General features: G+C 46.7%; 1 protein-coding gene across 3 annotated transcripts in view; it reads left to right on the forward strand.

Moving 5' to 3' along the window:
- The window catches only part of MAST1 (microtubule associated serine/threonine kinase 1), a 1484042-nt gene that overhangs the window by 638342 nt on the left and 823109 nt on the right, over positions 1–22591 (forward strand). For all 3 annotated transcript variants that reach the window (XM_069604134.1, XM_069604135.1, XM_069604136.1), the window contains one exon: positions 8260–8335. In XM_069604134.1, the coding sequence (XP_069460235.1) occupies positions 8260–8335 (76 nt within the window). The remainder of the gene's footprint in view (positions 1–8259; positions 8336–22591) is intronic.

Consider the following 22591-nt stretch of genomic DNA (forward strand, 5'->3'; position numbering starts at 1 on the left):
GGGCCCATTAACAAGTAAGGCTTAAGTTCGTTCACTTTAGTCAACTGTGGAGGCAGATCTGTGAACAGTTTTGATGCGGCTGCTTGTTCCAAAGTATCAATCCAATCTTGCTGTAGTAGGTGCAATTTGACCTTCAAAGGGTTGTGAATTAGTTCGTCTTTAGAGCTTCCAGCGCCCTCTAGGATTGAATCGATCTTTGCCGCCCATTTTATTAGCATTTTGCATGATCCCGACTGAATTTCTTGTTGGATTTCTTGCATAATCAGTGGGGAGCTTGGAAGTAAAGACTTTCGAAATAGCATAGCTTTGTTACGGGTCACAATGGAGGTCAAAGATTGTAGAGAGAGTTCCCTTCTTATTAGCACCATTGGTAGCGAGTCAGGAAGGTTAAGAACCTTTCTCCAATAAAATCCTTCCAGTTTTGACCAAAATGATGTTGGGAGGTTCGGTAAAACTTCTGCCCCGTAAGTGAGCGTTGGGATCACTTTAGACTTGTTGAAAGTCACCACTGGCGCCATAGTGAATTTTCCATATTTTTTCAATATTGCCCGAGATTGTGAAATGAGCAATCTCGCTTTGGACATGATGGTCTCTTGCATCACTGTTTCCTTGCTGTTCTTGTTGATAATAACGCCCAGGTATTTGAAGCTATCCACCAGTTCGATTTTGGTGTTGTTTACAGCCCATGTGAATTTCTCCGACTTCCTTTCATTTCCGCCCAAAGTCATGATCTTAGTCTTTTCCAAGTTCATCAAAAGGTTGTTTTCCTTCAAATAGGAGTCGAGGTTATTTATCTGCCTCTGGAGGCCGATCGGGGTTACGTTAAAGAGTATTATATCGTCCGCGTATAATAGGCGTGAGATTTTGCTTGATCCCAGTGTTGGGGGGAACATCCGGACTCTAGCTTCATACTCTTTGAAATCGGCCGTGTATGCGTTGTACAGGGCGGGGGCTAAGGGGCACCCCTGCTTTACCCCTCTTACCGTCTTTATCCAGGAAGATAAAAGGCCTTGGTTGTTCAACCGGACACATATTGTGGTTTCCGTGTACAAGGCCTTTATGGTCTCCAATATCCTTGGGGGACAGGCGTGAAGTTTTAGTTTTGCCCAGAGGCGTTGCCTGTCTACCCGATCGAAAGCCTGCACCAGGTCGATAAATGCCATGTAGATCTTCGGGCTGCCCTCGAACACTTTAGCTTTAAGTGTGCTCACCGCCAAGATGTTAACCATAGTTCCGACGTTTTTCACGAAACCCGCCTGGAAAGGATCCGACAGGCCAGTCACAGAGATCCAATTACTAAAATTATCCAAGATTAAGGCACCGAAAAGTTTTCCTATGGAATCAAGTAAAGCGATAGGGCGGTAATGTGCAGGGTTATCTTTAGCTCCCTTTTTAAAAATGGGAACCAGAATCGCTTTTTTTCATGATGAGGGAATGGTCGAAAGTCTAACACAGTTTGAGAAAACCTCCTTGATGAAGAGTGCCCAGAATTCCAATTTGTTTTTTATGTCAAAATTGGTTATTCCGTCAGGGCCTGCCGCTCTGGATCCATTGAGATGTGTTATTTTCCCTTTGATTGTGTATAGGTCCAGAGGGATTTCCCACTGTTCCCCAGAGCTAGGGGCCCCACTCTCTTTTTCCTTATCCAGGATTCCGTAAAGATTTTCAAAGTGGGATAACCATGTTTTTTCACCAATCGAATTTTGCAGTGCCTGGTTCACTGAATTAGAATTGCCCTTAATTAGTGACCAGAAGTCGCGTGCCTTATGGCCACTGATAGCGCGCAGCATATTTTCCGCGTCTGCCTGGGTCCTCTTTGCTTTTGTTGACTTCAGCCAGGCTTTATAAGTTTTTACTGACGTAGTAGCTTCAGCCTTCTTACTTAAGGACATTGTTTTTGCGGCCCCCCCGTTGCAATTTTCTGACCCCCTTTCTTCGGGCTACTAGCTGTTCATTATATGTATGGAGTGGGGCCTTGTTTCCCTGTTTCAACACTCCTTTTTTCCGTTGGTATACTGTCAGAAGGGGCGAGTATTTGATCCGACTTGCCGGGCATAGGTGGTCAACCAACTTACGTGCCTTGTATTGAGTAGTTATATTGGCAATAGCTACTTCTGACAATCTCAGCCTTATCCCACTCTGATTTACTGCCAGGTTCTGAGCGTCGAAAACCGCCTCTCTTCTCCTTGAATGCCACGAGAAGGTAAGCTAGTTGTGGTCACTATGCTGCGTCCTGGTGATTATAAAGGATGTGAGCAGCGGCAGTAGGCTCCTCGAAACCTGGATGTAATCTATTATTGCCGCTTGGTCCGCTCTCTCCCAAGTTGGAATCGCTTTGAGCTTCTTCACATCCTTTTGCTTGAGGATGTGCATCTCTCTTGCATTTAGAAGATTGTGCCACCTGTTGTTTCTACTTTGGAACACTTTAGAGTGAAGGGTTAGATCAATATTCAGGTCTCCGGCGATGATCACGTCGCTGGAGTTAGATGTTATCAGAAAATCATCTATTAGAGTCTCTATTTGAGCGAGGAAGTAGTCGTTAGTCACTCGCTTTGGGTTCCAGTAGGCATTGATCAAAAGGATCTCTGCACTTTGATTAAGCTCCAGGGAGCCTTCTGTGCTTTCCCACTCCAAGAGCGTCGCCAGGATAAATTCCGAAGCCAAAAGTGTCTTTGACAATGATAAACCTGAGCCCACTCTCAAGGCCGGATCTCGGTCTGCCCCTCTCACTTCTATGGGCAGGTGAGTGTGCCATTTGGAAACCGTCCAGCGTGGGAGGCTCGATTAGCCATGTTTCCTGCAAACATAGGGCGTCGAAACTCCCAAAATTGACGTCTGATGTAACAGTTAAGTGTGCGAATCCTCTGGTATTCCACAAACCCAGTTTCAGCGACACCTCCTGTGGTTCCATAGGAACCGATGCCTTCCTGAAGGAAACCTTGAAAGGACCCTCTGGTGGCTACTGCCTACTGACTAGGGGTTTCGGGGAGTCCATGCTGTATCTCGTTCCCTCCACAACAGGGTCAATTTTTCCAGATAAGCTTCTACCCTGCTTCATTGTCTCATCTATTTGTTCCACACGTTGAAAGGTTCTGTGAGGTATATTACGTGTCGAGTGTGCTGCTGGTGAGAGACCCCTCTCCGAACTCAATCTCCTTTTCACAACCCGTCGAGTGTTCAAAATATTAGATTCTCGCCGGGACCGGTTTTCAACATACTTACTGAGAGCTTGTTCCCCGGTAGGAATCTTGTGAGGCCTAGAACCTCGAACAGGTTCCTGCTGTCTAGATCGAGAGTAATCCCGCTCCTGCGTGGACAAAGACGATGTTTTACTCTCCACCGCATTTGACAGGACGAAACCAAGATTGTACAATTTGTCTCTTGCTTTCCAGATTTGTTCTTGAATATAATTCGATCCTATGTGTAGGAACGAACTGTCTTTTCTTCCATTAGGATTCGGTTCCAAGATTTTTATGTCTTTTGTGACATCGATATGAGACAACCGACTCTCCTGGAACAGTTTAAGTAGGGCCTTACGATTCAGTGTCCAACTGTCCTGTCTTTCATATATTCTCTGCAATTTAAAAGTTCTTGTCATCATTTTCCTTTGTCTAGGCGGGGGAGAGCGGTTAGTACAGATGGCTCCGCCAGCCCGCCGGCCTATTGATCCCGACGGTGTTTGAACCCTGGTTCTGTAATGGCATTTAGGTTTGTCCATTACTGGACTCCTATCCTTTTTTTCTGTCATGTTGAACCCAGGGTTTTTTTTCCCCGGGAGAGTACGATCTTTGCTGTGGGTCTCGCGGGTGGACTTCAACTTGATTTCTCCCATGGGGTCCCTTACCCCGCACTTGTCTCAGATTCCTACTTGCTCTTTTCTGTGACAGAGTAGTTTTTTCCAAAGCTTGCGGCGAGGTCGAGGGAGAATCAAGGAGCAGGGCCTTTGATTTCGGTTCATCCGCTTCTCTGTTGTCGCGATTTTCAGGTTTTTTTCTTTTTTGATTCGGCGCTTGCCGAGTTTCTGGTTCTGATTCTGATTCCTCGACCGTGTATGTACTCATGTTCATTAGGTCAATTGGGTTACAAGAATCCTCTCGCGACCTCTCTAGACTCCGTAGGGCCTGCCGCGTCTTATCCGGGGGTTTTAATTTGAAGACTTGACGGTTTTGTGTTGGAGTAGGTTTACCTTGGTTACTTAGACCTCTGCTCTCTGGTTTAGTAAAAAGGATTTTTCAAAGGCTTCAGAGGCAGAGTCTATTTAAAGATGTATCCTAAGAATTACTGCTTTTAAGGTGCGAAGGAGGTGAATAACAACCCTGGTATATGGGTTGCAAAAATGTACAAAATAGAACAAGTTCTCAAATGTGGGAACTCCCGTCCTCTGCACTCTATGGGTGGCTCTGGGCTTCTAATAAACCTATGGATTTTTTCTAAATATACCTAACTGTGTCAATATGTTTTGATATATGTATTCATATATGTCACCAAGCAAATTACCTACAGTTTAGTACAAATCAAACTATTGAATCAATTACCTAACAAATAATCAAATATATAAGGACTCCTCACAGAGCCACCCATAGAGTGCATAGGACGGGAGTTCCCACATTTGGGAACTTGTTCTATTTTGTTAATAAAAGCAATACGTAACAGTGGAAGCCAGTGGCTCTAAGGTGCGGCAAAACAAGGTTCACGCAACCACTTGAAAAAGGGTATGAAAGGCCAGGCCAGAGCCTACTCCAGGGGGCAACATAAATTGAGCTAGCCTCGTTGGCAGGTATGTGCAGCAGATGAGGTTGGTCTTTGACAGAGCAGCAGCGCATCATATACAGGCTGGACAGAAAAACCATAAAGACCCACCTCCATAATCCATTTTATTGACATAGAAACTGACATCCTCATTAACAATACTATACTCCCTCTACATGCTTGCAGTCCTACACTTTTGCACTATTGGGACATTCACACCTACCACTGGACTGCACCATGTAATGTCCTGTACAACATTCTATGTGGTGCTCAGCCAGGCCCCTTGCTGATTTTCCTAATGTGCTGGGGGCATGGGATTTCTTGCAATACCCCTTCCGCTCAATGCATGGGAGCTTCTGTTGAGGAACTGAAAATATCAACACACCATCAATGGATAGATGGCCTGCAATGCCATCTCTGCATCACACACTATGTCTGCTTCCGTGGATCAACCCACAACTTCCTGATTCTGCAGAACATCACTCTATTCAGGTTCATGCAGTCAAACAGGCAAACACTGATCAGGATGCTAGGTATGTTACAGAAGCAAAACCTCTCCAAAACCAGGTAGGTGGATGATTCAGTGTCCCTGTGGCCATTGACTGCCTATTGGCACATTGCATATGATCTTCAAAACGTGTTATAGGGCACTTGGATATGCCAGAGCTCCTCAATGTTGTACTGTATTGTATTTGGTTATTTATAAAGCGCTCTTTCCCCATTTGTATGGCCTCAATGCACTTTTTTTGGTTGGAATGTCCTCAGTGACCATAGTCTAAGTGCTGGAAAGTTCTAAGAAGTTTAGATTACATGTGTGCATTTTTGCCGGTCTAGGACTTGGGTGGGTGGCTGGCTAGGCTCGACTAAGCAGCCCAGAAAGAGACCAGGCATGTGGGTGGGCGCTGTTGGTGGTTGCAATAGAGTTCTATTGTTGAAGAGAGTCGATGTGTAGCCAGCTACATTGAATTTCTTTTTGTTGGTAGTTGCCATATGCTAGTGGCAGAGGTGTTGAGATACGTCAGGTGTTTCAGTGTGGATGGCTATATGTGCTGCTAAACCGGAAAGCATAGTCGTAGCTGCATTCTACGGTGCATGGATGCTTGGCCGTGCCTGCAGCTTGTGTCCACAGATGTAGTTTAAGGTATACATAGCGTAGTCTTCAAGGTTATAAGTACCGTAGTCTTTGGAGTTGTTCGGCGATCTTTGTCCAGTGCGGAAGGCGTTGTCCCGTTATACATGGTCTCTCTAGTGCAAGGGTCTGAGGGGCTGTGAGCATGGGTGTGTTTATTGCTGTGTGCCACAGCGAAGGCTGCTGGCTTCACTGGTGTATTTGTCAGGTGGGAATGTTGTTGTGCATGGGGTGATAGTGTGTTAGGTGAACCCCTGCGAAAGCTGCCGGCCACTGTGTTATATATAATTGGTGAAAGGGATGTTGGTTTCAGCAGTGTCGTCTCGCGGTACAAGAGTTCAGGGGAACATTGGGAAAGACAAGGATTATAGGGCTTTTCTGAATTTCAGGTGGTTTTCAGTGTTGGCAATGTGTAGTAGTAGGGAGTACCAGATGATTGGCGCTTGGACGGAGAAGGAGGAGCTGCCCAGCCTGGTGGAGTTGTGAGATGGGATCACTAGGCGAAATGCTGTTTTGAGATCTGAGATTCTTAGAGGGTTGGTAGGGAACAATTTTGTCTCCGAAGAATTCCAGTCTGGTGTTGTGGATGGCACGGTGGGTGATGCACATGGCTTTAAAGGTAGTGCGTCGCCCTATCGGGAGCCAATGGAGACTCTAGGGCTGATGTGCTTTCTGCCGGGTAGGTTAATGAGCTGCTGCGTTTTGGGAGTTTCCTTAGTTGAGATGCCGGGGCTCCTAGGTAGAGGCAGTTTGCGTAGTCTAGGCGGGACAGGATGATGGAGTTGATGGCCGAAAAATGGTGGGGATAGGTGAGGTAAGGGAAAATACACCTGAGAATCCGTAGATGGAAGAAGCAGGTTTTGGATACGATAGTGATGTGTTGGGTGACGGATAAGTCCAAGTCCAATGTGCACCCAAGGTTTTTTACCACGTTAGAGATTGCCGGTGCTTGTACTCGTGGTTTGGGCCACGGGATTGGTTGGGGGAGGTGGGCTGTTTTCCCGCAAACTAGGATTTCAGTTTTCCCATGGTTGAGGATGAGGTGGTTGGTAGTCATCCAGTAATATCCAAGAGGCATGACGCGAGAAGGTGCTTTAGGTAGAAGTTGAAGATTAGGGGTGATAGGAATGCTCTTTGTGCGACACCTTTACTTACTGGTTGTGATGTGGATGTGAACTGGTGGCGGTGCATGATTTGTGATCGGTATGAGCTTAAGGAGGAGATCCATGAGAGGGCTGTGCTTCTGATTCCTAGTGATTGTAGCCTGTCTAGTAAGATGGTGTGATTGATGATATCAAAGGCTCCAGAGAGGTCCAGCAGGATGAGAACAGCGCAGCCTTCTGCGTCGGATGTTCTTTTTAGGTCATCCTAGATGGAGACTAGGGAAGATTCTGTTCCCCTTAGTGGTTTGAAACCTGATTGTGCAGGGTATAGGAGGTTGTTGGCTTCGTCAAAATGGCCAAGCTGTTTGTGTGCCGCGCGGACCATGACTTTGGCGATGAAACGTGTATTGGAGATAGGCTGGTAGTTCTGGGGGAGGACTGGGTCGAGTGTCGGTTTTTTGAGGATTGGTTTGATGTAGGATGTTTTTAGGGCTTTCGGTCTTCAACCCACCAGCAGCAGGAGACAAATAGTACTGCGACAGTGGGTCCGATAAGGATAAGAGCAACAGAGCACACGTGTCTCTTCTAGCGCTCAGGAACATGCTAGGATACCACCCTGACATTGCGAAGAACATCACGAGTGTGAAACAGGGTTGGTTTATGGGTTAAGATCATTAGAGCTAATGCTGTGATTAAACTGCTCTGTTTCTAGGTTTCTTTCAATTTATATGGGGGAGATTAAGGGGCACAGCATCAACATTTTTAACAATTAACCGATAAGCTGGTTGGAATCAAGCAACCATCATATCGAGCAAATATTGTTTATTACCAAATTGTCAATAAACAATATAGTACTGTGCGTAATTCATCAAGGAAAGACACTATAGCATGTCTACACTGAGAACGGTATGTATAAGGTCGCAGCTCTTGTGTGTGGCCAACCAGATGTTTTAAAATACTTTACGCTGCGCATGTATGTGCACAAAACACAGACCCACGGGATCTATAATAATTTAGCAAAAAGAGACATGCTTTTAAGGACTGCTTATTCTTATGAGCAGTGTGTCCTTCATTAATAAATTCCCCTGTGGGTCTGGGTTATGGGGAGGGAGACGGAGAGGGAGGGAGGGGGAATGGGAGATAAAGATTGGACCGACTTCTGGGACACAAACTTTACAAAATGCAGATCTGTTCCCAGTCGACCCTGAGTGTGGCATTCATTTACCATCATCCATACTTTCCAGCGTCACAAAACGGACTCTCTCTTTCTGTTTCTAGGTAGCAGCCCCCTTGACAGTCCTCGGAATTTCTCTCCAAGCACCCCGGCTCACTTCTCATTTGCGTCATCCCGCAGGTAAGTTCTGGACACATGCCTTTCTTTCATGTTCCACTCAAATGTTCTGCAGACCACTGCTTGATTAGGGACAGGAAGTCGAGCATGCTCGGTAATCAATGCAAGATACCTTGCTGTTATGCACTTAGACACATATTACACATACAAGGCAGCACTATATTCCATACCTGAATAATTGTCAAGCTGACCAAACATTGGCCCTGTTTGATTTACTCAAATTCCTTCTTGTATAAATATAACTATACATACAAAACATGCCTTTGTCAGGAGTAAGGCTACAGGACTAGTAGATGAGGGCATAGTCTCCAGCTTGTAAGGCCATAACAGCAACGCAGTGCAGTTTAAAATCCTGTGAGATTGGCAATCGTAGTTTTAGTGTGTGTGGTTTGAATGCTCTTGTCCCCTCAATAGAGAAGATTATTAGAACAAGTGATTTGAATTAGCCCGCTAGGCATGCTTTTGCATATGTTGCGTGATCTGCATGTCAGCCTTGTGCTTCTTCAGTAGAAATGTTATCCTGGGGTTTCTGTGAGATCTTTCCTTCTGCCTTCGCCAGCTTCCTGAGGAGGGCGGCCACAATGAGCATTCTAGTCCTGCTCACTTACTGTTCCATATGTCTGTGGGAGAGAAGGTATCCTTTGATGCCTTAATGAGGTGATATACCCTGTGCAAGCAGGCTGCACTGGCTGATAACTGACCTCCAGCCAATTCATGGGGGATCTGGGATGTTTGAGAAGTGCAGGATTTATCACCATTAATGCACTGGGGCTACCGTCTCGGGTGCTAAGGGAACCTGCAACTCATTTGTGCCCTAAAATAAAAACTATTTCCAACATGGCCAACCGAATGGATGGTTGGTGGCATGTGGGATCAGAGATGGGCACCAAGAGGAGGGCCCTGGTGTGCATATAGGTAGTTCGTTTTTTCTTGTCTTTTTATTTTTTAGCAGATTGAGCCAAGGGGATGTGTGGGTACAGGCAAGAAGAGGGGATCAGGGGGCCACAGGTCACAACAGCCTTCAAAAGGCTCCAGACATTAGCTTTTACCTGCAAGTATAGCGCACATTTGGAACGAAGTGACTGATTGCATAGACCCACTCAGGTACTGATATTGAATGCGTTGGCCTCTGAGTTTGGTTGAACACGTCAAGACACTGCCAGGATTGTGGGCAACAATAAATCATCAAGAGTGATAGATGGCACAGTATTGTTCAGTAGTGATGACCTTTTTTTTCTAGAGGAAAGTCTTTCAGTTAGGACAGTACATTTAATTTGAATGTCAGAAACTCCCCATCAGAAATAATTCACCCCAGTGTGTCAACCCCAAAGTCCTGGGGGCACCTGAGGTGCAGTGAGTACTACTGCATGCTAAACATAATCAGGCAGGCAGGGAAAAACCGCAAGAAATAACAATATTTTCATGCTTCTTTAAGTGGTTTTCGTCTTTTATTTTCATTGCATTAGTGCAGAGACCAGTGGCGATGCATTTCTTCCATCTTCAAGGCAGGTTCAACAAATACATAATTCAGAGTCCTCTGCTGGAGATCTTGCCATGATAACCCCAGACATCTTCTTGAATTGCGAGGAATTCCTGGTCACCTCTCTCCTTTGGCCTTCTTCAGTGACGAGAGACCCTTTCACTCGGGTGAAAGCGGCAGTGTGTTTGCAGGTCTGGCACACTGTCACGACATGTTTTACCTCCAGGTCATTCTCACAAGCTTTCGTAACCACAGCAGCTCGCTGTCAATGACTTCCGTGGCTGTCATGTGCCGCTCGCTCCTCTCAAGGTCTTCCATATATCTCTCTCTCCTGGGGCCATGACGTGGAATTCTAGTGCGTATGTTCTGCCCAAACATCACTTCAGACGGTGCTTTTCCAGTGGTACTGTGGGGGAGGGCTGTGATAATCATGCAGTAACTGATATAGGATCTTCTTAACAGGCTCTCCTGTCAGGCGTGCGATTTGCACATATCTCTTGATGTTGCTTATAAAGCGTTCTACCGTTCCATTGGCCTGAGGCCATAACGGGGTGATTCGTCTGTAGGTGAGGCCCATGTATTCTGCAAATGTCTTTAAATCTTGCCCTGTGAAAGGGGGTCTATTATCAGCTTTGACTACTTTCGGTATCCCATATGCAGCGTACATCCTGTCCAGGGCCGGTATGGTATGGCAAGCAGAGGTGGAGGGCACCAATTGTAGATGTGGGAATCAAGAGTATTCGTCCATTGCCAAAAATATGGGGCCCAAAGAAGTCAACTGCTATCTGGTCCCATGCCTTCTCTGGAAGGTCTGTCATGCTCAATGGCTCAGGTCGTGTGTGTGGATTGATGACTGCACACGTGGGACATTGTCGGAGAAGCAGATCCACCTGCAGATCAAGCTGGGGAAACCATACATACTGCCGTAGCATCCTCTTGGTGGACACAATCCTGCGGTGTCCCTCATGTGCAAGCTCCAAAATCTTCCTTTGTAGTGTCCAGGGAATGACTATTTTGGTTCCTTTCAGTAACAGCCCTTCTTCTAACCTAGCCAGTTCCTCCCTGACCACCACCAAACTACTGAGATCTTGTTGAATGTCTGGATTGGTGGAGCTGCCCGCCTGCTTGGCCTACTTCCATCAACTGGACTCAATGCATCTAAAGATGATTTGCATAGCCTGGTCGTTTTCCCTTTCCTGTGCAATGTTTGCCAGGTCAACTCCCTTTGGCGTGGCTGCATGTACGATGTAATGTATATACTGATCTGCAATGGAGGGTGTAGGCATGGGGCTCTTTCTTGGATATCTTTATAGGAAATCAGCGTGGTTGTCATCCTTCCACGGACAAAGAATAATGCAGAAACTGTAGTCCGGCAGTCTCAAAGCCCACCACACAATTCTGGGTTTGCATTTTTGCTTGAGGGTTCCCATAAATTAAATATAGGGCTTGGTGGTCGGTGACCAATGTGAAGGGTTTCCCATAAAGGAATAGATAACAATTTTCACAGGCCCACACTATGACCAGTCCTTCTTTTTAATCCTGCAAGTATGCTTGCATACGAAACAATATGATGCCTCCCGCTGTCCCTGGGATCAACTTGCGTCAAGATGGCGCCCAACCCAACAGGACTGGCTTCCACAACCAGTTCCAACTCCCTCGCAGTGTTGAAGTACGCTATGTTTTTTGCATCCACTATGTGTTGTCGAATCTTCTCAAACGCCTGTTGACATGCGTGCGCCGATCCACTCAAACGTCACTTGCTGTTTTGTCAAGGTATTCGGGCTCACTTACGGATGCGAAATCCTGGAAGTACTGGGTACATTAGCTAGCGAGTCCTAAAAGGGATCGTAGGTCTGAGAAATTTGCTGGTGGGTCCGCTTCGGTGAGGTTGGTCACTTTCTACATCGCGGGCGGTCACTTTCTACGTATCAGGCGTCATCCCCTGTGCCGAGAGTATGTGTGCTTCCTGGAAGAGTGTGCTTCCTGAATTCACATTTTTCTCTATTTAGCCTAAGGTGAGCTTCCTCAAGTGCCATGCACACTGTCACAAGGGTGTTGTCGTGTTGTTCTTGATCTTGTCCAAACACTATAATGTCATCACTGTAATTTAAACTGTTGGGGATATGCTTTATGACATTATGTATTTACGTCTGATAGATTTCGGCGGACGACGAGACTCCAAAGCTGAGGCGTTTGTATCTATAGAGCCCTAGATGCGTGAAAAATGTAGTTATGTATCTGGACTCCTTGCTCAGTTCTAGTTGATGATATCCTTTGTAAAGGCCCAGTTTTAAAAACAAGGAGGCACCATTCAGCCAATGGACCATGTCGGTGATCCGTGGAGCTTGATGATGCTCTCTCAGTATGGCTTAATTCGACCAACGCATATCTATACATATTCTAATGTCCTGTGAGTCCTTTTTGGGCACTGGGAGTATTGGTGACACCCACGGAGTAGGAACTACTGCAGGCTCTATGATGTCTGCATCCAGTAATTTGTGTAGCTCTTCCTCAACCTGTTGTTGTATGTTCACTGGAATGCCACGGTAATGTTGGGCCGGTGGCGGTATCTGTGGGTCTATGTGCACATTGATCTGGCAATCCTTTAGTTTTCCCAGACCTTTGTACAGCCTTGGGAACAGTTGCTCTATTTTGGCTGATGGATCCAAGAATTTGTGAGCCATATTCTGTACAGTACATGTTTGAGGCCCATATCTATAGCGGCTTTAAAGCTTAGAATGCACCCGCTGTCAGTTGCGGCCTCCAGTACATGCATGGGTATCCTTTTTGTCTGTGTCTTATATCTGCACTGTGTCATGAAGTATTCTTTGCAGGGTAGTGCACTTTTCGAGCCATTTTGGTAGATGTTTACCTCTGCTGGACGTAAGCGTGGAGCATGCAGGAGATTGTTGTAACCCTCTTCGCTTATGACATTTACTGTAGCTCCTGTGTCTACTAGGAATTGAGCCGCCATGTCATTTACTTGGAGGAGCAGTATTGGACTTTGTTCTTTAGCCGTCAGGTTTCCCCAGTGCGTAGATGTAGCATCTTTTTTGTGGTTCTTCTCGAGGGTTTTCTTTTTTTCTCGAGTCTTCGTCCGACGATGCGCTGAATCTGCTATCCATCTGTTACTGTTCCACCAGGTACTGTTCAACCTCCATTCAACCTCCATTCTACTGGTGTTCACTTTTGTGGCTTTCCTTCATCCCTTCTGTTCCTCTGCCTCCGACAAGGAGGCTCATAGGATTGGCTTGCTGTTCCCGGGGACTCTGCATCCGTCTATCCCTGCCTTGTGTTGGTTTCCTGCCATTTCCTTCTCTCCATGCCTGACTGCGGTCGATGCGACACACTGCTTTGAAATGGTTGTCCCCCCACAAGCAGAGCATTGTTGTCCGTTGGCTGTGCTTGTGCCTTCATGAGGACACTAATATCCACATCGATAGCAGAATGGTTCTCTGTTGCCTTTACTTGGTTGCGCGGTCTCCAGTTTGTGGATGTTTTCCGACTTCCCATGAAAGATCTTGATGTCACTCAGACCCTCCACTCGAAGAGCTAGGGCTGCCTCTGATCTTGATAGACTTAGGATCTCTTCCAGGGACCGAGGTTTCTGTAACATCTTTCTAAAGTCAGCACATTCACACCCTGCAAGGATCTGGGATCTTAGCACTTCATCTATCGAGTAGTTGCAGTACCTGAGTCGAATGCGTAAGCGCATGACGTATGAGTCTATTGACTCTCCTTTCTGTTGCTTTGTCGTGTGGAACTCGTGCCATTCATAGTACATGTTGGTGTGGGATGTGAAGTAATCAGTGAGAGCTGTCTTGAGGTTGGTGTAGGTGTCCGTGGTTCCAGTCGGCAGATCGTCCATGATATCTCGCATATTGGGCCTGTGGACAGGGTTAGTAGGCTATATTTTGTTTCTTCTTCTAGAAGTCCAATGGCGTTAATGTAGACCTCAAAATCCCTCATCCATCTTCTCCACCTGGGACCCAAACTGCTGGTTTCCGATAGGTCGAGATTTGAGTGGGTAGTTTTGTGATCAAATTGTCATGCAGCCTCGGGGCAGAACTGCCGGTGGAGTAAACGGCACTATCAGCTCCTCCTCTTCTGACGTGTTGGATCTGTGGCTGGCAGTGGGGACGAGTAATGTGGCCCTTCGCTGATGGGGATGCAATGTTTTGCGACAGAGTGTCATGGTGGTCACGACTGCTCAATTCGTGCCTTTCATGTTTCCATGTTTCACTGAATGTCTTTTGTCCAAGTGCACTGGCAAGTGAAAACGCCGGCTGGGCGTTGCCTAGTGTTCCCTACAAGCAGTATCAATGTGGAACTGCTTGCTGTGCATTGAACATGGAGTGTTTTATTGGCCTTCTGTGGTTGGCCATGATGAGAGCAGCAAAGTTATGATGGCCGCGGAGCCTTCCGCGTGTATTTGAAATCACACGCACGTGTGATGAAAGAAAACACAAGCTTTAGGTGGCTCAGGCCTCGCGCTCACACCGACAATTGCGTGCGTCACCTGCTGCTGTGTCCGGATCGCCTCAACAGCTCTTTCCTTCACTCCATTCAGATTTTCGGGCTGCCCGCCCACCGAACGCCACTTGCTGGTGCCGATGGCCGCACCTGCTCCTTAATTTGCAAAACGTCAGACATGCATGGGTCAACCTGCTCGTTGCCACTTTAATGACCTTCAGGACAGGTCACTCACCGACAATGATTACCCACACTGCGCATGCAGTATAAATGATGAGCCATGAGGAGCGGACACAAATGGTGGGTTACAACACACGTCTTTATTCAAGCATGTTCCTTACTGTAACTAACTCCTCATCCACCCAACTCCCTTCCCCTCTCTGTGCCGCAGGCTGCCCCTCACACGTGACATGGGCGCCAACTTCACAAAACGTCACACTTGCTTGGACTACAGCTTTTCACCAGTGTCCGGCTAAGGGCAGGGTTATGGTGAGGGGGGAAGTGACGCAGGTTTAGGGAGGGGGTTCCGGGACATGGGGAGTTGGGGCACAGTCCGTTGAATAACGTTAACTAATTACACTACCCTGAGTCCTACGTCTCTTTGATGTGACATAGCGGTCCTCCAGTGAGACGCCAATTCAGAACCCGACACGGGCAACGTTCGGTAAGAACCCACACTGCAGCCCTGCAGTCCGCGCTGAGTGCGGTCCTCTCTGTGGTCCAGGGAGCCGCCTGAGTGCATCTGAGCTGCACGTCAGAGCTGTGCTCTTGAGGCTGGCATTTATGGCCTGTCGTGTGTAAAGGGTGTGCCCCTTGAATACTTTGTCATGAGACTGTGCATTAAGATCAAACATTGTGAGTTCCACAGGTACTCCAACAATGAAGCTCTACACTCAAAGATGATAGCGGGGAGGAATCTCAGGCATTGTGAAAGAAACTGAAACAAAAGCAAAGATCACTCGGGGAAATGCTCGCCTTGGCTGCATGGAATTCGCCACTGACCGACAAATGGATAGCATGACGGAGTTTCCATAAAATCGCAGCAGACAGAGGTGGAGATTGTGAACAAGCTTAAACTAGCTTACCCTGTCAACCAACAATGCCTCTAGGCATGGCGATTCCATGTGCTTCAAGTGCGGTTATGAATATCCTCACAAAGGTGCATGCCCTGCACTGGGACAAAAATGTGCAGCATGTGGTGGCGATGACCACTTCAGGGCTGTCCGTAAGAACACGCCCCTGTCAAGACAGGAAAAAGATTGCCGACAGAGCGGTGGAGAACCCTGACACCCAGCCCACACAATACTGGCTCTGGAAACGAACCAAGAAAATTCAGGCTGTGTTAGGGAGAATTCTCTGTAAAGGCTAATTTCCCAAACCTAGTGAGTCCCCCAGCAGCTTTGCTGGATTTTTGGGGTTTAATTTTTTCTCCTGCTAAGAGTGAGACTCTTTTACTCCCACTCTTAGACATGATTTGAGGTGTTCCTTTATCTTACCATGTGTTTTATGGGCTATGGGGTCTTTTACTCCATAGGGTCTCATGTGTTTTTGATGTGGGTTACACAGCACCCTCCGTGCCGTAGCCCAGGGGTGTCGTAGCAACCCCCCAACATAGACTCCATACCCTGGGACTGACTACTGTCTCCCAGGGCATGTAAAGTCACCATTGGCTTTACTAGTCCCAAATTACGAACATAAACCAGTACAAACCATCATATTGTGGAAGTACTGGTCGGGGCAATTCGATTGCCCCGGGGTCTGTTATTAGGGGAGGCACGTCTCCGTACCCCCTGATCGAGTTTTGGCTGGTGGCAGTGGATACTACTTTTTATATTCGACCGCAAATATATCTCTATGGGATTTTCCCATTGTTCGAGGCTACCAACTTTAATTATTTAATTCTTATAGCCTCGAACATACTGCCGGTTTATTTATTTAATATTAATTCACCGGTTGGTATTTTTTGCCAGAACTCGATTCTAAAATGGCGTTTGTGTTCTCTTCTGTGACTCCAACCCAAGTCGAGCCCTTCGTTCCACTTTTTGGCGGGCTTCTCCACAGAAGCCTCCAAAAGTGGTGCCACTCTGTCTGGGTACCACAGGGGGTGTGGGAGGGGGTTTAGGCACCCTGGACTGAGTTACCTTGGTAACTCAAGTCGCACTCTTGTGTGATTGGCCCAAGTGGTGAGCCGGCCGGCTCACCACTTAGCATGTTTGATTGACAGCTAGGCTGAATGAATGGGGGTTTGCTGCATAAAAGCAGGGCTTTGGGGACTGGAACTTTAGAAGTCGCCACAGGACCTAAGAATCCGAGGAGGGAGAAGCTGAGCCGACCTGCAACGACGACGCCACCAGTGGAGCCCTGCTGAACCGTCTCACCACTTTTCCCGACGACAGAGGAGATCTCCAGTCCGGAGAGTCTTCTTCCTTTGACTGGTGGGGATAACCAGTTTTGCCTTCTTTTCACCTTCCTGGAGCATCTCGTGGCCGCCTTACCCGTGCCAAGCACCCCGGCAACCGGAATACCACGGTTTACCACTACCGTGAAGAGAAGGGTAGTACCTTTTAACCGAAGAACTCCGCAGCTGGTTTCTTCCCTGGCAGTGCAACGACCTTCATCTTTCCTCCACGGCGAGACCTCCTCTTCCTCTGGACGAAACACCGACTTGCACCCGCTGCCAGGAACAACTGCCCCCGCTGGAGCTTCCTTCACACTTAAGGTACTGTGTCCCGCCAGGCTTCCCTTGCGACAGATAGTTCGGGGTGACAGTAAAGCCTCAACTTTCTAACCTGGGCTAGCCTGGGACAACCTAGCTAACTTTTCCTGACTTTAATTTCATCCTTTTTGTGTGAACTATCTACAAGACTCTTTGGGCATAACCCCACTGTGTGAACCTGGACCCCTTCTGCGTGCTCTCTCCAAGAGTGGGCCTTGCAATTGACTTCCTTGCTCTCCAGTAGAACTCTGCCTATCCTGCCTTACTGTGGTTCTTGTAAAAGTATTGAAACTTGTGTGCTTCCATAACTCTGCCTTTTTCCCTCCCTTTTTTATAATTTATTAGAGTGCCATCTTATGTTAAGCGCTCACCTCTGTCTGAAAATAGGTGGTGTTTCTCACTAAGACTTGTCTAATAAGTAACTAGGGTTGTATATATATGATAGTGACTGTGTGCTGAATTTACTCACCTCTTTTTGCTAGTGTACATTACAAGTGTGTCTTTAAATAAATAATTATATACTTCTACACCAAAGCTCTGGTCAGTGTTTGCTTGTGCTACTGTGTCTCTGTACCTGTTGTGTATACTCTATATACTGCCTCACTCTTCTTGAGGGAAGTCTGACTGCTCACCCACAGCTACCAAGTGAATCTGTGTGGTACAGACTGCTACCAAGTGGGTTTACTGCCAAACACCTGTAGTCTTAAATCTTTTGCAGTGGTCCCCAAGGGAACTGCACAGGTTTCTGCCTAACACTGGTGTACAGCGGTGGGATTTGTATTGAGTATACATTTTAGTGTGCTTATAGATACCTTAGTGCAACTAACCACAAAGCTTAGCACTAAAAGAAGTATTTTCTAAAAGCTGTCAACTATGGAAAGTTATAGTCAAGAGTCCCTTGCTACAAAAACTGCTGATTGTTTAAGAGTTCTCTGTAATCACAAGAATCTCCTGACTTAAGGCAAGAAAATGGAGCTAATAGAAAGGTTGTTAGCAAACCAAAGTATGGATGCTGGTTCAGCAACTGTAGATAACAGCAAAGATATTGATATGAATGCTAGTATTGATAACTTTGAGTCAGAAGCAGAAGAGGAGGTGGAAGATGTTAGAGTTGTCTCCCCTGGGCCTCTACCTGCCCTGCCAGCTGTACCTACTGGACCCTTACCAGGTCCCACACTTAATCCTCAATGTATGGAACTAGAAAAAATGAAGCTTGAATTAGAAATCAATAGAATTAATGCTCAAACAGAACAACGGCACCAAGAACTAAGGCTCAGAGAAATGGTGCTCAACCATGAGCTAGAAATGAAAAAATTGTCTGTGGAAAGTGCTTCTCTCTCCGAATCCTCTAGGAGTTCCAGCCCCAAAAGACCCCGGATGCCTAAGAAGTTGGTGGGTATGTATGAACCTAAGTTGGATGTGTTGGATTGGTTGAGTTTGTTTGTATATAATCATGAGCTCCAGAACATTACAGGAAATGAGTTACTTTCCTGGTTGTTCTCTAGGCTCCCCCCTGTTGCAACTGATGTGGTAATGGAGTTGGGGGAGGAGGATAAGAAGGATTATGAATGTGTGAAACTAGCTTTGATAGCTAGATTTGGGATGATCCCTTCCCAGTACCTTAAGAGGTTTAGCACCCTCAAAAAAGCATGATGGTACCCCTTGGGCTACCTGGGTGAGTGAAAGTTTTAAGAACTTAGAGGGATGGATTAAGGATTACAAGGTGAACACTTATGAGGGAATGAAGAATCTTGTGATGTTGGAGTCAATTTATGATGCCTGCTCTCCTGAGCTCAGACAGCACTTGGCTGATTCTAAGGAATTAGATTCCAGAAAACTAGCTAAGGCTGCTGACTTGTGGGTTGCCAACAGGGCTACTCACAAGGACTCTGGGGTAACTCAGAAAAAGGATGAGGGGAAGCAGCCTAAAAAGGATTCCAAAGAGAATTCTAATAATTCCAATTCCAAAGGGGGCCCCAAACAGAACAATAAGGGTAAACCACAAGGGAAACCAAATCAGAGTAGTGTACCTTCTGGTGGTAAACCAGAAGGAGGTCAGAGCAAGCCACCATTCCAGAAAGCATTTGGTAAATGCTTTGTTTGTGGCTCGCCTGACCATGTGAAAGGAGATCCCAGATGTAAGGGTAAACCTTCAGGGGTCCAGCTTGTCTCCTTAGCCTTCGCTCCAGAGGAGGAAGTACAAATGGCAAGTGGAAACTTTCTATTGCTGGCTGATGAACCCATTGGAGTCTCAGCCAGTGTTTCTTTAGTGTCTCTGGGTCTGTGGGAACAACAGAATTTAGATGTCTATAACTCTATCCCAGATAATACTAAAGAGTATTATAAGGACAGTGTCCAGGTGAATGGTCAGGAGACTCCTGCCATTAGGGACACTGGGGCCAGCATAATTGTGGTGGATAAATCTTTTTTTCAGGCTGAGGATGTTGCTAAGGTACCCAAACGCCTCACCAAGTTAGCTGGAGGGCCCGTGCAGATGCTTCCCCAATTATCAGTTCTCATCCAGTGTAATGACATGACTGTGAAGATACCTGTCAGCATACAAAGTGAGGTACCAGGAAGGGTTCTGTTGGGTAATGACCTGAAAACTCTTGGAGTAGTGTCACATACCCCCAGGACTCCTAGTAAAAGGATACAGGAGCTCACCAGACCTGCAAGGGAGAGAACCACGAGAAGTACTCCCAAGGAGATGATGAAGAAAGATATCACTCCTACTCCACTGGAGTTACAACTTGCTATCACTGAACAAAAGGAAGCAAATGGGAAACCCAAGACTTCCAAGAAACAGCCAACAGCAAGCACCCCAGTGCTTCCAACAAGGACCTCCCCAAGGTTGTCCAATGTTGCACCTGTAACTCCACCTCCAGCTGAGGCTGAGAGGGAGGTACAGCCCTGTATGGTGGAACTAGACTCTGAAGAAGAGCTAGTGGAAGGCCAAGAACTCATTGGAGATCTGGATCCTGTTGACCATCCTGAGCTGCAGTCTTTACTGGCAGAAGGTGGACCCAACAGGGTGGACTTCAGTAAGGGACAGAGAGAATGTCCAACTCTGGAAGGTCTTCGCCAACAGGCAGCTTCTCAGGCTGATGGGCAGGAGCCTGGGAAGTATAGGTTGCACTGGGAAGATGGCCTCTTCTACAGTGAACCAACTGAGTCTGCACCTGGAGACTACAAGCGGCTTGTAGTACCTCAAGAAAACAGACAACAGTTCTTGCAACTAGCCCATGAGATTCCTTTGGCTGGTCACTTGAGTTTCAAGAAGACCAAAGAAAGGCTCTCAATCTACTTTTATTGGCCAAAAATGGGGGCTGAGGTAGATAAGATTTGCAAGAGCTGCCATACCTGCCAGACTTCTGGTAAGGTTGGGTCCAAGAATGTGGCACCTTTAGTGCCTCTCCCAGTTGTGGGAGTCCCATTTGAGAGGGTAGGGATTGACATTGTTGGTCCCCTTGATCCCCCAACCTCCTCAGGCAAAAGGTTTATCCTTGTTGTAGTATACCATGCTACCAGGTACCCTGAGGCAATTCCTATGAGGACTGTTACAGCTCAGGCTGTGGCTGAGGCCCTTCTTGGTATTTTTACCAGGGTTGGGTTTCCTAAGGAAGTAATCTATGACAGGGGGTCACATTTTATGTCCCACTACATGAAAGCCATGTGGAAAACCTGTGGAGTTACTTACAAGTTCTCTACCGCCTACCACCCTCAGACAAATGGGTTGGTAGAAAGGTTCAACAGAACCATGAAGAGAATGATAGGTGCTTTAGAGGATCCCCTTAAAAGGAAGTGGGACCTTCTATTGCCATGCCTTCTCTTTGCTTATAGAGAAGTCCCTCAGGAGGGAGTAGGTTATTCTCCCTTTGAACTTCTCTATGGCCATCCGGTCAGAGGTCCATTGGCCCTGATCAAGGAGGGGTTGGAGAGTGCTCCTTCCCCCAAGCCAGTCACAGTGACTGACTATGTGATAGGTCTCTGCAGGAGAATGTCACAAATGATGGCAGAAGCTAGTGATAACCTGAAAGCTGGGCAAGCCCTGGCCAAGCATTGGCATGACCAGAAGGCTAACATGGTTGAGTTCACTCAAGACCAGCTAGTTCTAGTTATGATCCCAACAAGGCAGAGGGCCTTGCAAGATAAATGGATGGGACCCTTCAAGGTTGTGGGTAAACTTGGAGAGGTGAACTATCTGGTGGACTTGGGCAATCCTAAGGAGGCTCCTAGAGTCTTCCACACCAAACCGACTAAAGGTGTATGTCTCCAGACCTGAAGTAGGAGCCTTGTTTCTAGCTTCAACAGAAGAGGAAGAAGAGAGCGAAGCTCTACCTGATCTCCTCAGAGGCTTACCCTTGGACGAAAAGATTGAAGGAGTAAATCTCTCTTCAAATCGACACCTGAGCAACAAGAAGAGTGCAAAGCCATGTTAAATCAGTTTGCCTCTCTGTTCTCCCTTTCACCAGGCTTGACCCCTTGGGGGCAGCATGGTATACTCACTGGTGACTGTCTGCCAGTCAAAAGCAGAGGATATAGAATGTCAGAAAATGTAAGGACCCAGATCAAAGGGGAGGTCAAGAAGATGCTTGATCTCGGGGTAATAGAGCCCTCTACTAGCCCATGGTCTAGCTCAATTGTGTTAGTACCAAAGGCAGGATCCAAAGAATTGAGATTCTGCGTGGACTGTAGAGCTCTTAATGCAGTCACCAAGACTGATCTCCACCTTTTGCCAAGGACAGATGAGTTGGTGGATAGACTTGGTTCAGCCAAGTTCCTCAGCACATTTGACCTTACGTCAGGCTATTGGCAAATAGCCCTAACAGACCATGCCAAGGAGAAGACTGCATTTTCTACCCCAGTTGGCTTATACCAATTTAAGATTATGCCTTTTGGATTGAAGAATGCACCTGCTACATTCCAAAGGATGGTGAATCAGGTTCTGAATGGGATAGCGGACTTCTGCATGGGATACTTGATGACATTGCAGTATTCAGCCAATCCTGGGAAGAACATGTGAACCACCCAGGCTATGTTTTGCAGGCTCTTGGACAGGCCAATCTGACCATAAAGGCAAGTAAATGCCAAATTGGTCAGAGTAAGGTGGTCTACCTTGGGAATGAGGTAGGAGGTGGAGGAATAAGGCCTTTGCTCAGAAAGATTGAAGCTGTGCAAAATTGGACAACACCTACTACTCAAACCCAGGTGAGAGCCTTCCTAAGCCTCACTGGGTACTACAGGAATTTCATTGAGAACTATGGGACCATAGCTTCTCCACTGAATGTGATCTCCTCTCCAAAATTCCCTAAGAAGGTCAAATGGAATGAGGAATGCAATCAGGCCTTTGAAAACCTGAAGAAAGCTCTTTGCCAAGCACCAGTATTGAGATCTCCTGACTACTAACAAACTTTCATTGTGCAGACAGATGCTTCTAATGTAGGTATAGGTGCAGTCCTTAGCCAACTGGATGAGAAGGGTAGGGAGCACCCCATTTGCTTAATCAGTAGAAAACTGAAGGATCCTGAGACAAGGTGGGCAACAATTGAAAGAGAATGCTTTGCTATTGTGTGTGCACTGAAGAAGTTTA

This window comes from Ambystoma mexicanum, chromosome 3q (assembly GCF_040938575.1).
Source record: "Ambystoma mexicanum isolate Mex_15411 chromosome 3q, UKY_AmexF1_1, whole genome shotgun sequence".
Taxonomy (NCBI): Eukaryota; Metazoa; Chordata; class Amphibia; order Caudata; family Ambystomatidae; genus Ambystoma; species Ambystoma mexicanum.